At 36.3% G+C, this 18,165-nt stretch overlaps 1 protein-coding gene across 3 annotated transcripts in view; it reads right to left on the bottom strand.

Moving 5' to 3' along the window:
* The window catches only part of NDUFAF5 (NADH:ubiquinone oxidoreductase complex assembly factor 5), a 37,267-nt gene that overhangs the window by 10,196 nt on the left and 8,906 nt on the right, over positions 1 to 18,165 (bottom strand). For 2 of the 3 annotated variants that reach the window (XM_044663413.1, XM_044663415.1), the window contains exons 3-7: positions 16,281 to 16,344; positions 14,703 to 14,750; positions 14,509 to 14,612; positions 12,441 to 12,480; positions 6,275 to 6,472 (exon numbers count right to left, since the gene is read on the bottom strand). In XM_044663413.1, the coding sequence (XP_044519348.1) occupies positions 6,275 to 6,472; positions 12,441 to 12,480; positions 14,509 to 14,612; positions 14,703 to 14,750; positions 16,281 to 16,344 (454 nt within the window). Of the gene's footprint in view, positions 1 to 6,274; positions 6,473 to 12,440; positions 12,481 to 14,508; positions 14,613 to 14,702; positions 14,763 to 16,272; positions 16,345 to 18,165 lie in introns of all 3 variants that reach the window. The other variant, XM_044663414.1, reaches the window with a different exon arrangement.

The raw sequence follows: 18,165 nt of genomic DNA, 5'->3' as shown, positions 1-18,165 counted from the left end.
GAGGGGAGGGAGGGAGGTCAAGGGGAAAGTAAAAGTAAGAGCATGAATCATGTAATCATGTTAACTTTTCTAAAAAATGAATATTATTAAATGCTAAATAAATAAAGGTATTAAAATACAAAAAAAAAAAAAAAAAAAAGGAAGTCCAGAGAGCTAGGTAACACAAGGGCTGGAGTGCCAGGCCTGGAGTCAGGAGGACCAAGATTCAAGTTTCACCTAAGATACTTCCTAGCTTTTTGACCCTAGGCAAATCTACTGACTGCCACTCTTCTTTCATAAAATTGATACTAACACAGAAGGTAAGAGTTAAAAAAAAATTGTTTTTAACCATTTCATCTGGCAATATCTAGGTTAAATAGTTTTTCCTTCCTCGTACTTGGCCAAAATCTGAGACTTCTATGGTTTCTTTCCACTAGTCCTAGTAATATTCTCTAGGTCTGAGTAAGTCAAATTCCTATGCTACAGAACTGCTTTTCAAATACATGAAGATAGAGGTCATTTACACACTTAGGCTTTAATCCTCTGAGCCAGTGATGGCGAACCTATGGCACAGGTGCCAAAGATGGCACACAGAGACCTCTCTGTGGGCATATGGCCACACCCCATTTCCCACCCCCAGAGTTCCTTACTAGAAAGGCAGACTGACTTGGGCAGAGCTGCTCCCCTCACCCCTCCATCGTACTTGATGTAATATCCCCTGCCACTTTGCCCAGCAGCCCAATGGGAGAGGTTTCTCCCTCCCCTGTGTGGGTGTAAGGGGAAGGCAGGCATACCCAGCATGTGGTGGAGGGTGAACACTCCATCTGTGTGGTGGGGTGGGGGTGGGGCCAGGCACTCCATCTCTAAACGGTTCACCATCACTGCTCTGAGCTATTCTCCATCTCTAGCCCTTATTCTCCCCTTTCAATCCTCATTGTACACAGAAAGTAAAACACTGGAAAAATTCAAGGGTTAAAATTTTTCGGTAGGAGTTTGAACAGAGGTCAGGAGAGCAGTTTGATAAACACAAAACATTTAGCTTATTTTTAGGAAAGTTTGGATAGGAAATAGAAAGGAAGAAAGTGAGAATAATCTCCTTATAACTAAACCTAAGATGGCAATCCTAACTAAAAATTTCTAAAAAATCCTAAATCTATCTGCATTTGAGGGCAGTGTCTTTCTGTCACAGTCAGGCTCCAGCCTAACTTTTCCACATGGGTTTATCTAAGAATTTACCCACTATCTAACTACCTACCTAAGCTAATCAATAATCAGTAGGGCTGTTAAGGTCTTAAATCCATTTTCTCTATATCTCCAACTGTCAATTAGAAAAAAATGCCAGTCTCGGAGAGAGAGGGAGAGAGGGAGAGGAAGAGGGAGAGAGAGAGAGAGAGAGAGAGAGAGAGAGAGAGAGAGAGAGAGACAGTGCGAGAGTGCCAGAAACTGCTGCTCCTCTCCCCAGGGAACCCAAAGACAAAAGCTCCCAACTGTAACTGACTTAACTGACAAAGGGACAGAGGGAGCAATTAAGAAAGTCTCTTACAACAAATGTAATGGACCTTGCTACTAGTAGCAATGCAACACTCCTGAAGGATTTAAGTAAAAGAATGCTATCCACACTGAGAGACAGAACTATGGGAGTAGAAACGCAAAAGCAAAACATATGATATCACTTATATGCATATATGGGTATATGATTTGGGGTTTAGGCTTTAAAAAAAACTATAGCAAAAATGAATAATATGGAAATAGCTAACAAGAGACAACATTTGTACAACCTAATGGAATTGCTTGTCGGCTCTGGGAGGGAAGAGGGAAAAGGGAAGAGAGGAGGGAAAGAAAATGAATCATGTAAACACGGAAAAATATTTGAAAATAAAATTTTTTTTTAATTTAAAAAAGAAGGAATAAAAAGAAAAATAAACTTGTTCACCAAATAATATTTTCTACTCTTTTAAGAGACATGATTAGACTTTTTTTTCTATTTTAAAATAATTCACAATTTTATTTATAGGCTTTGGAAGTGGGGGGGGGAAGAAAATGAATCATGTAAACGTGAAAAGATATTTTAAATAGATAAAAAGAAAAACACTGATATGGTTTCTAAACCTGTCATCAATCCTAATTGCTTTCCTCTGGATACACCAGCTTGTTAATCCCTTGCCAAGTGTTGGCAAATCTACCTCCTCAATATTATTCTCACTAGTCTTCTTCTCTCTACTCATAACACAAGCATTCTAGTTCAAGTACTTTTCTTGACTACTATAAAAAGTTCTAGTCTCTCTCCTCTCCAATTCATAAAGGTCTTTGTCAAAACCATGCTCAAAAATCTCCACTAACTCTCTGCTACCTCTAGGATTAAATGGAAACTCCTCTATCTGGTATTTAAAGCCCCTTACAATCTGGTTCTACACTATTTTCCAAGGCTAACTATATATTATATAACTCTACTCCAACAAAATTAGCCTATTTTCTATTTCAGATCTGTGTCACTCCATCTTCTCCCTAAATGCCTTTGCCTAGGAACTCCCCTCAGGCCAGGAATGCTCTCACACTTCACCTTGAAATAGGTAACTGCCTTCACAGTATAACACAAGGGTCACACACACAACCAGGACACACTCACAAGTGACAGGATACACAGGATAACTGAGAAGGGATGTGTGAGTTGAGTAAAACCACATTGGTTGGGGAATGACAGTTGGTAGTTTACTGGTCAGCCTACCCAAAGAAAAAACAAAGGTTGAAGGCTATCTTTCTGTGGATTATTTTTTGGGTTTGGAAAAAAGCACAGGAAGTAAAGAAAACCTGTTTATTAAAGCTTAGGGATTAGGTATTGAGGGAATGAACGGACTAAACTAATTTCGAATGGGTAAGCTCTGGGCTTAGGAGGTGGTTTACACTCTAGTTCAGGCTGACAGGTCCAGCCTGTAAGGTTAGGAGGGAATGTGAGTCTCACTGAAGGGGTCCACTTCTGTTCCAGCATTGTTCACAGCCCTCCAGGAGTCACAGCAAGTAAGTCCCAAAAGGGGTAAAGTCAAGGAGTTGAACTGGTTTGACATGTCCACCAATCAAGCCAGAATCACTGCTCAACTTGATCTTTCCCAGGATAGTTGGATTTACAGGAGATGGTTATTTTCTGGGCTCTTCACCTCTAGCACCTAAGGAATGCCCTAACTGCCAGCAGTTGCATCCAGAGAGTCCCTCTGAAAAAAAGAAGTCTCACTCGACCATTCCATGCTTGGAACCTTCTCTGTCAGCCATCTACCTAACTTATGCATCTTGCTAAACCTTCCCTAATTCTCTTATCACAACCTTCATTTCTTAGAAACTCTGGTTCAAGCTCAAACTTCTAGGATCAGGTCAAGTGCTACACTCTTTAAAGAAAGCATTCCTGATTTCCCATTTCTTCCTTCTCTAAAAAAGAAAAAAAACTATAGTGCAATTACTGTGCAGTGATCTTGTATTTCCTTATTCATGAAGAGTCTGAATACTACCAGAACTAAATTTCTTGAGAGACAATCTTTCACTTTTGTATTTGTATCCGCAGTTCCTAGCACATTGTACATACCTAATAAATGATCATCAATTGTCAGTGTCCCTCTCAAAATACAATGTTTGAGAGAATATGTCCATATAATACAAATCACTCACTAGAGAATGAAGAGCAGCTACTCATTACATATCCCTGGTATAGAATTATTGAAAATAATCATAAAGGACAAAGTAGAGAAAAAAAGAAGGAAGGAGAGGGGGAAAAAAAACTTTGGGGTTCATTGAATTAAGTTTAGAGATCAAAATAATAAAAACCAATTAGATGGAAACTCCTGACTCTTGAAGATCCATGATAAACATCAATTCTTGTATTGTACTATAATAGTAGGTCCCTCCAACACTCCTGCCTAAAAAGATGTAAAAAGCAAAAAGTCCTAAACTATAATGGCATTTTAGTTAAAATTTCTTCTTTCTCATGACTATAGCTGCCTAACAAATCTATACATTTCAATTCACCTTTCTAATCTATCATTCATACAAATGTCGGAAATTGACTTCTGAAAACATTAAGTATTATTTATATGAAAAGCACTATTCTATATATTGAAAATAAAGATTACTACAACACAGATCTTGAATAATCGGGTCTTGTCTCAAGCCCTCTTTTCTTCTTCCTCTACCAGTGATTCTTAAAGTGGGCGCCACCGCCCCCTGGTGGGTGCTGCAGTGATCCAGGGGAATGGTGATGGCCACAGGTGCATTTATCTTTCCTATTAATTGCTATTAAAATTTTAAAAAATTAATTTCTAGGGGGCTAAGTAATATTTTTTCTGGAAAGGGGGCAGTAGGCCAAAAAAAGTTTGGGAACCACTTCTCTATACTATTTCAGGTGGTGATCTCATTGGCTCCCACACATTTAATTGCCATCTCTATGTTTGAAGATTCTCAAATTTACCTCATCCTACTCTAACCTCTTTGCTAATTTTCAGTCTCAAATTTCCAACTACCTTTCAGACATCTCAAACTGTTTAGTAGACACTTTAAACATGTCCAAAATCAAATTATTTTTCTTTTTAAACCCTCACATAAGCACTTTCCCTATTATTTTAAAGGATAATCTCATACTCCCAATGCCCTTAGATTCATAGCCTAGATGTCATCTTCAACTCCTCATAATCTCTCAGCCAATCTCTTGGCAAGGCCTGTCAATTCTACCTCTGTGACATCTCCCAAATATGTCCCCATCTCTCCTCTAACTTTGCCACCACTCCATATCAGGCCTTCATCACCTCAGGCAACAGCCTGCTGGTGGATCTGCCTAGCTCAAGTCTCTCTCTACTCCAATTCATTCTTCAGTCATAAAAGTGATTTTTCTATAAGATCATTCTGACCATGTAAACTCCAGTGGCCTCCAATCAACCCCAGGATCAAATGCAAAATTCTCTGTTGTTTGTTTTAAATTCAGGGAAATGTCTAGCAGACTTCCTATGGACACGTGGGGACTTTGAGACCACATTTCCCGTGATCCCTATGGGTTTCCGGTTTCCGATTTAAGGCGTGAGGACGTCCAGCGTCCCCACGTATGGGGCAACTTAAATTTGGAGGAGGGCCTAGAGAAAGCCTCTTTCTGGGTTTTGCAGAGCGGCTGCCTGGCGTACCAGAGGGACAGGATGGGCTCTGGCAGTAAATTTAAAAGATAAGCGCGGTTATATATATATTTTACCAACATAGCCATGGCTTTAATTAAACTACTAATTTCTCTTATTATAACAGTCTTTATCATTTTTAATCTTAACACTGTTTAGTCTTTAAAGGCCTTTCTGGTCTAGGTCTCCCTTCTAGTCTTAAATCTTACTGCTCCACACACATTGATCCAATGACACTGGCCTCTTGGCTATTCCATGAACAAAGACCCTTCATCTCTCAGTTCTGGGCATTTTCCCTGGCTGTTCTGTACAATGGGAATGTTCTCACTCAACTCCACCTACTAATTTCCCTGGCTTCCTTTAAGACCTAACTAAAACCCCATCTTCCACAGGAAACCTTTCTAAATCCCTCTTAGTTCTACTGTCTTCCCTGCTAATTATTACCACAAGCAGAAAAATAACATTATTGGTATAGCTTGTACTTAGTATAGTTTAATGTCTGTATATAGCTTATTTGTACATATTTGTTTCCTTGCTGTAGCTACCATTAGACTGTAAACTCCTTGAAGATAGAGACTGTCTTTTGCCTCTTTTTGTATCACCAGTGCTTAGCAAAGTGCCTGGTGTATAGCAAACACTAAAATTTTATTGACTATTATTATTCATATATAGTCACATTACTGCCTCTAAACAAAAATTTTAGCAGCTCTTTACTGATAAAGTTCAAACTCTACTTAGCATTTAACACTGTCCACAATCTGGTATAACTGTATATATATATAGCATTATCTCTAACTCTTCTCCACATAATCAGTTCTCTAACCAAACTGGTCTAATCTTTGACTTCCAAAACATTCTACACACTCTCTGTCTCTGCCTAGAGGTACTTTTCCCCCTATTTCTGGAACTCATCATCTTTTCTGACAGAGGTACAATTACATTTAAGTTGTTTTTAAAAGTGAATTACCTAGGTACTAATTGTAAATTAAATTCTTAAGAGCTCAATTAAGCGATAAGAAGTTTTTTTACTGAAAACTGCATTACTTGGATCTTGACATCAATAATTCTAATTTCCCTCAACACCAAGAAAAAAATTTAATTATTTTTGAGCTATACAACTGATAGGTTATTTGATTTTCTTTCTTAATAGTTACCACAGTCAGTGTGTTAAAACCAGCTCTTCCCAGCAGATGGCCCAGATCACTAACTGCAGTGAAAGGAGAAATGTGTGGAGAAAATCCTCCTTCTCTTTCCAGTTCTGCTAACTGTAAAGAACATCGAAGTTCAAAGAGTGTATCTCCTCCAAACATTGCGCCAATAAATACTCCATCTGGTTTTAAAACATGATGAATCTGTAAGGCAAAAAAAAATTTGTTCAGAATAAATTCTAATCTCAAGATTGGTCTTCTTTACCTTTCTGGATAAATTTAGAGGGCAAATAAAGTAAATATATTAATGTTTTTTGACAATTTAATATCTCATAATTACCACTCATGGAATACTAACAAATTCCTCAAATGATCTGATATCTAATTAAAAAAAAATTCTACATAAACTGTTGCCCTACAATTCATTTATTTAACCATCATATGGCCAAAAGTAGTGATTTGTACATTTAAACACTACATAATCTACAACATAAGTGAAAATGTCCCTGCCTTTATTGAAAAGTACTCATTGATTATTTGCCTGCCTTTAAGACTAATTTCCAACTAATATGTCTAGCATATTAGTATCAGAAGTGATATTGTATATTGTGTTATTGGAAATTATGGTACTTTATTTGAATGTGCATTATGAGTCTGTTATTTTGTAAAAGCCATTTACATTCACAGTTCATGCAAAAGCTTAACAGGAAATGGATCTCATTTTGGGTAAAAAATCTTTCACTAATTCTAAGATATATATATATTTTTTATTTTTTAAAACATTCTTTTGTTATTTTTTTCACTTCTATGTGCAATACAGTGTTTAAGGTTTTTCTCTCTCTCTCTCATTTTATATTTGACATTGTATTTTTTCCTGAATTTTAAATTTTGCTTATTGCTTTTCCTTTTAATTTTTTAATAGAGTAATTGATTCTTTTCTTTTTTTCTCATTTTTGTACTTAAAGTACATATAATCAGTGTTAATCCTTTTTTGATTTTACAGTAATAAAAGTTTAATATAAATGTATATATTTGCTATAATATTAATGCACACCCAAAAAGCCTTAGACTATGGTAACCTGCCAATTATTGGCAAATATTATGGGACTGTGATTAGTGTCTCTCTGTCTGATTCCAGGAGAAGGGAGCAAAAGAGCCACAAGGTCATGGAGACCAACTGAGACTCTGCAAAGTGCCAAGGAGTAAAAATTCATGCAGACTATGGACTGAGGAAGTTCTATGCCAATACTGAAGGGCTTTAAACTAGTGTTTGAGGTCCAGGGTTGCAGCTTTCTGACATATGTTAGAGTCCAGACTTCCCCGTGCCTCATTTCCTAGCCAAGTACCTAAGATTGGCTATCATTATGGCTCGTCCCTGAGAAGGTGCAGGTAAATCGGACCAGGAAGGACACTTCCCTTGCACACATATTTGGTTCTCTTATGTATAGAATGGCAACTTTCTGTAGTCCTGGTTCCTGAATGGGTAACTGCAAACTGACCCCAGGGCCCCTGCAGCTCAGTCACAAACTTGCAGGTATGAGGAGTGAATCAAACTCTCTTTGTCTATCAATCAGTAACTTTTAAATTAATCAATCAAAAACTTAAGTATCTTACTAGTCACTAAGTATGAGAGTTCACAAGTCACTTGCTAGAGTAGGTGAAAACTCCAAAGGCCAATGGGCTCCACCCCCTCCCAGCAGTACTAGGCAAAGTGAAAGACTGTGATTGGTTCCCATAAAGTGGGGGAGCAACAGGAAGTGACATTGAAGCAACAGGAAGTGACATCGAGAAAACTGCTTTAAAAAGGACAGTTCAAGGATTCAGTCTCAGACTCTTTTTTTTTTTTTGGAGGAGGAGACTCTTTTGCTGGATCCTGCAGTGGTGAGTGGAGTGATTCCTTCCTTCTTCAGTGAGGAGACCCTCTCTGCTCACTGGCGCTTCAGTGGGACTCTCCCTTCACCGGGAGTTCTGGTGATATTTTTGGAGGTCTTAGCCTCGTGTGTACTGAAGGTTCTCAACAGATTCTTCAGAGTCTCCTGGCTCTTCGGATTTGGGCTTCCTAATTAGGACTTTGGATTCTGGTGAGATTCATTTTCAGATTTGCATTTGCAGTCTGGAGACATTAGGATTAAACTCACAGTATTTGTAAGTAGGCAGAATTTTCTGTCTCTTTATCTACATTTTTCCACTTTCACTCTTTCTATCTCTTTGTAAATAAAACTACTAAAAATCATTTTGACTTAAGCTGTAATATTTTTAAATCAGCAACCACAATATTACTTTAGAATTCTCATATTTTGCATAAAACTTAATTTTAAATTCTTACATGGGGGCACCTCATCAATACTCACAACAATTTCTCCAAGAGCACTGACAAAAGAACAATGATGGATGGATGATATCCAGTAGCTCCAAAATGGTGTCTTCCTCTACACAGTGGGCTGTATCTGCAACTGCCTGCCTTTACTACTCATCTATGCTTAAGAAGAAATACTTAGCCCTCATCTTCTTTGGTGTCTAATCCAGCTTTCTCTACATAAGTACTGGATTCAAATATGTGACTTTGAGAAACCTGTTCACTCTCATCACCTTTGTTCTATTGGCTATTATGCTTGTCTATGCAAGCCAGGTGGAGCTCCCTGCCATTCTACCACTGGTCTACCTGATCCATTTAGCTCTCAGCTCCAAGACCAACTTTCAAGAACACAAGGGAGATGAAATTGTTGGATAAAGAGGTTGGTCCCTCTCACTGGTCTCAATAATTCTGCTTTTTCCTATATATTCTACAATACTCTGTTCTTTCTGCCCTACCTAATCTTTAGCATCCTGGCTACATGTTATATAACCAGGATGTCACTGCTCTGGTTCACCATTCCCATGATTTTTTTACTTGAGACAGTTGAGGAGTTAGACCTTCAACAAACTGCTGAAGAAGTCTGCCAAGCTCAACCTCCTTCTGAGATTTTTCTATATCCTTTGCATCTTGGCGTAAGTAGGCACTCTGCCCAAACTCTAAAGGGACAAGAGGTTCTATTCCTCTACTGTATCCTTGTATCCATTTTTCAAAAGAATGTCACTCCTTGTCTCAGTGATAAAATCAGAGTATATAAGAATAGATTAGAAGTTGAGGAGCTTTTATCTGTAGTAGATAACAGACTTCCACTATTATATCCATGCTTTCCTACTATGATCTTGTTCAAATGAAGAGTTCAGAAGGTGGTGTGGCTGTATAATTCTAATTCTATGTGGCTTCCACTAGAGGGCAGTATCAAATCACTTTAAAAACTGAGTTCCTGAACAAAAAACAAAAAAACTCATCCTCATTCTCCAAAGCCATTTCCCTGTCTTGGCTTCTCTATTTTTTCTGTTAACTGTCATTTTTCTCTTTCCAGTTAATTACCATCACATAGGAGAAAGAACATTATGGAGTCAAAGACCCAGTTTCAAATCCTAGCTCTATTATTACTGAGTGAGATATAATTCAGTGTGTTTCTCTCATTTCCTATTCCAATTTACCCCTTGTGGTTGCTGAAATCCATTTTCTGTGTTTTAAGTGAAGGTCTGACCATGTAATTCTTCTACTTACGAAACTCCAGGTGCTCTCTATTGCCCCTACGGTCAAATAAAAGCTTCTCTATTTGTTGTTATGTCTTTTATGAGCTGGCTCCAACCTCCTTTTCCAGCTTTGATTCCCCTCATGGTCCAGCCATACCTACCTACCTTGCAATTCTTTACTCAGGAATATCCCTTCTCCTCTGCTTGGCACTGGGAGCCAATCCCCTTAATCTCCATTTTTTACAGGTCTCAACTTCCTTCAAAGTTCAGCTTAAGTGCTACCTTCTTTACAGCTACCAGTGCTTTCTCCCAGAAAATAATCATGTATTGATTCTGTATATACTTTTATGTATGCAAGCTTTCTCACCAAAGGGAATAGAAACTTTTTGAGGGGAAGAACCATTTTATCTTTGTTTCTCTACCTTCACACCAAGCAGAGTGACTAGAATCTAGTAGCTATTTTAATAAATTCTACTGATTCCCTAAAAATAATGATTTTTTTTAAAAGCCTATATATTATTTATCAAGAAATCTTAAAGAGAAAAATGCCCAAAGCTTTTAGAACCAAGGGACAAGAACAGCTAGAGCCAAGCCTAAAGACAAAAGGTCCCAAGTTCAAATCTGGCCTCATACATTTACTACCTGTGTGACCCTATTAGGCAAGTCACTTAAACCCCACTGCCTACCCTTTATTGCTCTCTAGCTTGGAACCATTATTTAGAATCGATTCTAGGACAGAAGGTATGGGTTTCAAAAAAAGGGAGGGGGGCGCAAAATAAAGACAAAATCTACTGATCATTTCCTTAAAGGAACCTTAAAAGATAAAGTCCCAGGAATACAATAGCAAAAACCCAAAGTTCTCAACACCTCAGTTTTAAGTCTACTGTTGGACCCTAAGAAATGTTATAATCTAATTGTTAACTAGACAGCCAGAGGCTGGAATCAGGTATCACTGGAAACAGTCCCACCATCACCTACCTTGTGACTATAACAAGCACCTCCTCACAGAGTGAGATCTGTGCTCTCAAATGGCCACTGGAACAGTACAATTTACAGGACGGAAGTGGGTATAAATAAGTTATGCTCTATAGACATGTTTATATTAGCTTTCTGCCCAAACCTACGTCTTTCCAACTTCCCTGTTAATCCAGGGTAGCACCACCATCCTTCTAGTAACCATTTTTGTTTCTTCCCACAAAATATTTGTTGTATATCCTCTTCTGTCTATTCAAATAAACACCACCCAAATTCAGGTCTTCATTACCTCTTAGACCAGCAAAGGGCAAACTAAGTCCCCGAATCTGGCCCATGGGCGTAGTTTGCCCATCGCTGTCTTAGACTACTACAATAGCTTCTTAATTGATCTTTCAGACTCAAATTTCTCCCCTCTTTATTCTATCTTTCAGAGCCTATAAAGTGATTTTCTTCAAGAGCAGGTCAGCTCATGTGAGCCTTGTGCTTAGTAGATGCCACTGGTTCACTACAGATTGTAGATTAAAACATTTCACCTTTATCTTATCCTTTTTTTATTTCTAATTTTTTATGTTTCATAATGTATATAATTAACAGAATCAAAGAATTTTGCAGTCAGAAATCTCTTGTTAGCTCAAATATATGGCCAAGAAGAATCTCCACTAAAATATACTGAATAAGTGATGATTTAATTTTTCTCTTAAGTCCTCCAAAAAGTGGGACTCATTATCTCCCAAAGAAATTCATTCCATTGTGGAATAGCCCTGAACCTGAATTACACTATAATCCCCAGTTCTTTTTAAGAATATTTGCTGGGGGCAGCTGGGTGGCTCAGTGGATTGAGAGCCAGGTCTAGAGACGTGAGGTCCTGGGTTCAAATTTGGCCTCAGACACTTCACAGCTGTGTGAACCTGGGCAAATCACTTGACCCCCATTGCCTACCTTTACTGCTCTTCTGCCTTGGAACCAATACACAGTATTGATTCTAAGATGGAAGGTAAGGGTTTAAAAAAAAAAAAGAATATTTGCTGTGTAACTATGTCCACCCCATTTAATATTTATACAATAGCACTTAGGGTTTAATAAAAGCTCATTGACTGTTGTGAAGTTGATTGTATAATTATAATGGGCAATAAAACAGTTCATATTTGTCATCTGTAAACAAGTAAATATAAATATGCATTGAAGATGTGTGTGTTTACATATATATTTTTTACTAACCGGAATGTGCTAATCAAAAAACTGTGGAGAATACTAGCTTCTACTACTAGTTTAGCAAGTAATTATTTAACTAATCTATAATTTTCTTGTATCTTTGTCATACAGTTATGTAACTTATTGCATATTTATGCTTTAAGTTTTTAATCTTAACAACTATTTCTAATACTTCTCAATATCTCTCAGACCATCTACTAAAATGACATGCATATAGTTAGCTCAATACCTACTGATTTAATTTTTAGAAAACACTCCAAAGGACTGATGTACAAGCAAATTTCAAACTAACTAAACTATTTTAATTTGTGTGGCTATATTAATTTTTTTAAAACTTGGAGTGACTGTAGTATATTTAATGATGGGTCCATAACAGTGTTATTAAGTTATAATAGACTATATGTATTAGAAATATATCTATTTTTCTCACCTGTTTAAATGCTCTAGGAAGATCATTCACCCAATGCAAACTGAAACATAAAAACATATTTGCTACAGTTTAATACAAAAAAAAAATGTCTGAAGTAAATGTTTTGAATTTTGAAGCATAATACCCTACAACAAGGGTGATACAAGTAAGGGGCCTAACTGGACAACCTGAAAATTTTTAATTACTTAATATTTTTCTTCATTTTTTTGGAAAGGAAAACTATTCTAGTCGCATTACTGCTAGTGACCAGTTAAGGGTTCCTTAAGCAGGCAATTTCAACTCTGAAGATTTCATTAAATTAATTCAGATTATTCACTGGAAAGTCAAAAACTGAAACTGAAGCTTAACTACTTTAGCTACATGAGAAGACAGGACTCATTGCAAAAGACCCTGATGTTAGGAAAAATTGAAGGCAAATGGAAAAGGGGGCAGCAGAGTATAAAACAGATAAGAGTCATGGTAACTATGAACATGAACTTGAAAGGACTTCAAAAGATACTAGAGAATAGAGGGGCCTAGTATTCTATAATCCATGGAAAAACAAAAAGTTGGACACAACTGAATGACTAAATTGTGAGATTTTATTTCTTCATTTGTAAAATGAGGGAGCTGGATAAGATGATCTCTAGGGTCCCTTCTAACTATATAGTTTTATTCTATACAACATCAGTGTGCAGGAAGGAATTCTATCTACTAGCCTTACTTGCAATTTAAACCCTCTAAATGGAAAACAGTATGGTATCAGGGAATTAGTGATGAATATGGAATCAGAAGGTTCATTTGTTAAATGAGTATCTCAAAGGTCCTTTCCATATTATAAATAGCTTTTGCAAATAACCATCTTGTATTGTAAATAGCTTTTGCCAGTAGCCACCTTGTGCCAACTGTAGCAAGAGGGGGTTCAGATTTTAGAATGCCCAAAGCTGGCATAAGGCAGTGGAAGACCGTTGGAGCACCCCTATAAATAGGAGATCACCCCAAGGCAAAGGAACTCAGTTGTGAGTTAGGTGGGTGGAAATGGTGGAAGGGGAAAAGCTCTCCAGTCAAACCCGGAAGCTTCACCACAGACTTGTGTTAGCTGTCTCATTTTAGGTCAACTGTCCAATCCTGTAATCTGAATCATCATCATCAACAACAATATTCATCAAAACCATCAAGAAAGTCATCTCTGAATATCAACAGCTATTTATAACCAGCCAAGTTTAGTTTTGTCATTTAGTAGCTGAACTAGGCCAAGGTTGCCAAGCCAGAGTGGCAGAATTCCATCCAAGGCTTTTCCCTAAGGGGATCTGCCTACCTGTTTATCAATTCGTTTTTAGTTTAGCTTAATCCCTTAAACCTCTATCCTCATCCATCATTCCTTGATCCTCACACCTTCAAGATATTCCTGTTACCTTTAAATTAAAATAGTTACCTGTTGCTGAGATCTGCTTTCTAGTCTAGTCCATCATCTCCAAGAAGTTTCTCACTGTCAAGCCTGACAGTTGGTATTGATTCCCTGGCTGGGGAGGTTTTCTCAGGCTAATCATCAACTCTTGCCTGAGATTAACTCCTAATCAATTCAAGATCATCTATATCAATTTACAATCAGATCAATACAATCAATATTCCATCAAGAAGAAACCAAGATATGTATCTCCAAGGTAACTGGTTTTGGCCTGTTTTCAGCTGAGAATCCTAACAGTGTCAGTCTTCTGAAGTTCCCCAGAGGGAAACGCTGTCCAGCTGCTGAACAGAGAGCAGCCTGTGAATATTATCCCAACAATATCCAAAATTAAAATCAATGTTCTGTACTTAAAAAAAACTAGTGACTTAGTATCCTCTGATTCTAAATTAGCTAAGGTAAAAAAATTAATTCCCAGTGCTACCACACCTAACACTTAGCTTAAATAGCAAAGGCTCTATTATAGCCCATGTCCTTTTTATCAAAAACTGTAAAAACAGGAACTTTTATTAGTAGTTCAAATGCTATAATGAATTGATGCAGCAAACTACTTGTTCACCTCTTAAAATTAAACTCTTATAGCAAGAATTAATAAAAGAAATAAAGTAAAAGTTAAATACCAACCTTAAACTGCTAACAACCAGATCAAATGTATTTTCTTTGAAGGGAAGAAATTCTTCATCAGCTAACAAACGAACAGTAGGTATTTCTGTTTCTAAGGCATTTTTCTATAATCAAAAAAATTTGAGATTTACTTTCATAGAATGCCAATTACTAACTTAATCATCATTATGAAACTGATATCATGAACTACATACCAATGCATTTTCTGCAATGTCTGCTTGGAAAAATTTTCCAACAACTTCCTACCAAAAAAAGTAACATAAATGTGGTTAAACTATGAAAAAAGAAAATAAAATTAGAAATACTAATGAATATTTTGACAATAAATAAATAAAACTTTATGAAGTAGAATTTTCTACATAAAACAAGTACAAACTAAGGTAAATACATTTAGATAAATGAGATAGAATTTAAAACATATATAGTCTGGAAGGTCCTGGGTTCAAATCTTACTTCAGACACTTCCTAGCTGTATGGCCCTGGGCAAGTCCCTTAATCCCTATTGCCTACCCCTTACTGCTCTTATGATTTGGAACAGTATTGATTCTAAAACAGAAAGTGTTTTTTTTTTAAATGTATACAGAAAATCTTCACTAACAAGATGAAGAACATTGTTGTGAGTAACCACAATCTATTCACAGGTGATCTGAACCAGGCTTAGAGAAAAGGAGAGACAGACACACACGCACACATGAGCATGCACACACATTTTATTTACTGTGTGAATCCCTAGCATCTAATACATATGCAAAAAAGTAACATCTATTAAACTAAATAAGGTCTGAGATCCACTGAAAAATCTAAAATGCTCAGCACAGTACCTTACTGAGTGAGTATGAGTGCATAGGTCAATAATTCAGATTAGGTGATGATTCAATTCAATTTATAATTCGTGTCTATTCTTCAGTGTGTAACAATCGATAGAACAAATATAAAAATAAAAAATATCTCTGATCAATATCCTAGGCCAATAATGGTGAATCTATGGCACAAGTGCCAAAGTTGGCATACAGAGCTCTCTCTGTGGGCACACAGCTGCACTCCCTACCCACCAGTTCATTTCTAGAAAAGACAGAAGACCTCAAGGTAGAACTGCTCCCTTCCCCTTCTCCACAGTACCTGACCACATTTTTTCATATCACCTGCCCCTCTGCCCAGCAGCCCAATGGGAATGCTTTCTCTCTTCGTTGTGTGAGGTAAGGAACAGGCAAGGTATGCCCAGCACCTGGGGGTGGGGGGAGGACACGGTCTCTAAAAGGTTTGTTGTCACTGTCCTAGGTGATACTTAGGTGATTTAGTTAGTCAATCAAATAGCATTTATTAAGCACTTTGTTTCAGTTTGACTGTTTCTTGTTGGGAATTATTGAAAAAGTATAAAATTGATGAAAATAAAAGAAAACTACTCATAAGGTATTTTTAAAAATAAATATAAATAAATATATTTCAAACACATCATACTACAAATGTAACCATTCAAGAAAAATGATTATATTATAGAAACATTTTTGTGCTTATGATAATGAAAAAGAACGTGAACAATAATCATTATTAGCTTTTGGGAAAAGAATTTAAAATAAATAAAAAATATATTAAGGGTCAGTGAGGGAAAAATGGAAAACAGACTAGCATTTTTATGCTACATATTTTGACAAATATAAGTCTAAATGTCATACACATTTTTATTATTTTATAAGGTCTTGGATGATGAAAATTTTACTTTAAAATGTAAAAAATTTTATCATTCCTGAAAGAAAATTATCACATAAGTATACCTTATTTAAATGATGTGCTATATAACCTCTTCCACAGCCAACATCCAAAGCAAGGGGAAAATCTCTAAATAAAAAAAAAAAAAAAGAAAAAGAAAAAATAGCATTTTTTATAAAACCACAGTATGTGAAGCAGTTTCCAAGTTTATATTTTTGTTATTTTTTTGTAACCAGTGATTTCCATCTTTAAGATGCTACTCAGTAGAAATTCCACATAAGATGGTTTGTCCTCATGTTTAAAGATGGGGATTTAATTATTAAATTACTAAATTTAACAAGTCAATTATTAAAGTCTCCAAAGAAAACATGTGGCTCCTAAGGATACCATTACACCAGTGATGGACAAGCTACAGTCCATGGGCCAGATGTGGCCCCCTGAAATGTTCTATCAGCTGTGAAACATTATTCTTAATCTGATGAATACAATGAGTAGGATACAATACAATGAAACTTTGAAAGAGTTGCCTTAGAAACAGACTGACAGATGAGCATTTCCTTTCCTGTAGCCCCCTCTTTAAAAAGTTTGCCCATTACTGCATTACACTAATAAAATAGTATACTTTGGCTTTAAATATATATTTAAGTACAAGATACTGTCCTTTTCAGGCAATTTAGTACTAAAAATAAAAGGGACAGAACATGTTCAGTTATGTAATGAGAAAGTCAAACTAACTAGTAAATAATATGAGTTTTCCTTTTCCATATAAGAGCACTTTGATTCCTAAAGAGTAGGAGCCTTTTCAAGTTTAATAAAAACTGCTGAAGTATGCTTATAAAGAATTATAACCTACACATGTTATTGAACAGTTTGATACTACAGGCATTACTGAGAATAAAAAGTTGTGTATGTATGAAAATATTCATGGAAGCTTTGTTATGACAAAATAATGAGAATAATAAATCCAATGATTGGGAGAAATGGCTGAATAGATTATGATATTAGAATATAATGGATTGTATTAGGAATGAAAAATATTAGAAATATAAAGCAAATAAGGGAAATATGTATAGAGATGAAAAGAGAATAATATATACCATGATTACAATTTTAAAAAAACAGCCACAAAATCAAGAGAAAAAAGTATCAAAAAATCCCAAGGGAACTCAAAAGCAAAGGATGTTTATATTAGTATACAAATATAAATTATATTATTTTAAGACAAATTGTAAGCAATGTGAAGTTTCTGGTTCTGTACACAATTTTTCTTATGCATTTGTTCAGTTAGGTGTTTTGTAATGGTGATGAAGAAATATAATAAAAAATAAATTTTAAAAAGTGATGGTCCTAGTGAAGATGCAAAATTTCAAGAATGTAGTTGAAGACCTTTAAACAACTCAAGAGCTGCAGGGCTTTCGGGCCTCTAAGTTAATCCACATATAGCTTTTAAGATTTAAGAGACAAACTCAAAACATAAGAAATTATATATGGTAGCAGGTAGGTGGCTCAGTGTTGACCCAGGTCCAGAGATGGGAGGTCCTGGGTTCAAATTTGACCTCAAGACACTTCCTAGCTGTGTAACCCTGAGCAAGTCACTTACCCCCACAGCCCTAGCTATTACCACTCTTTTGTCTTGGAACCAATACACAGAATTGATTCTAAGATAGAAGGTAAAGGGTTAAAAAAGAAACTACTTACCTATTTGGAGACAGGAATGATTAAGTAAAAATTCTTTATATTTTTAAGTGAAATTTATTGAAAAATTACCCTATAAGTGCAAGGTGAGTCATAGCACCAGAAGGTTCCATTTTAAGCTATTAAAAAGGTCAAGAGTTAAAGAAATGAAAAGTGAGGATGATTCAGCAAACAGACCAAAAACAATTCTACAGGAGTTTTTTGAAGTAACAGCAGCAGAAGCAATCAATTTGCAAGATTTCAGCTAGTAGTTCC

The sequence above is a fragment of the Gracilinanus agilis genome, chromosome 2, assembly GCF_016433145.1.
Source record: "Gracilinanus agilis isolate LMUSP501 chromosome 2, AgileGrace, whole genome shotgun sequence".
Lineage (NCBI taxonomy): Eukaryota > Metazoa > Chordata > Mammalia > Didelphimorphia > Didelphidae > Gracilinanus > Gracilinanus agilis.
The sequence above is the reverse complement of the archived record's forward strand: the minus strand, read 5'-3'. Positions and strand labels throughout refer to the sequence as shown.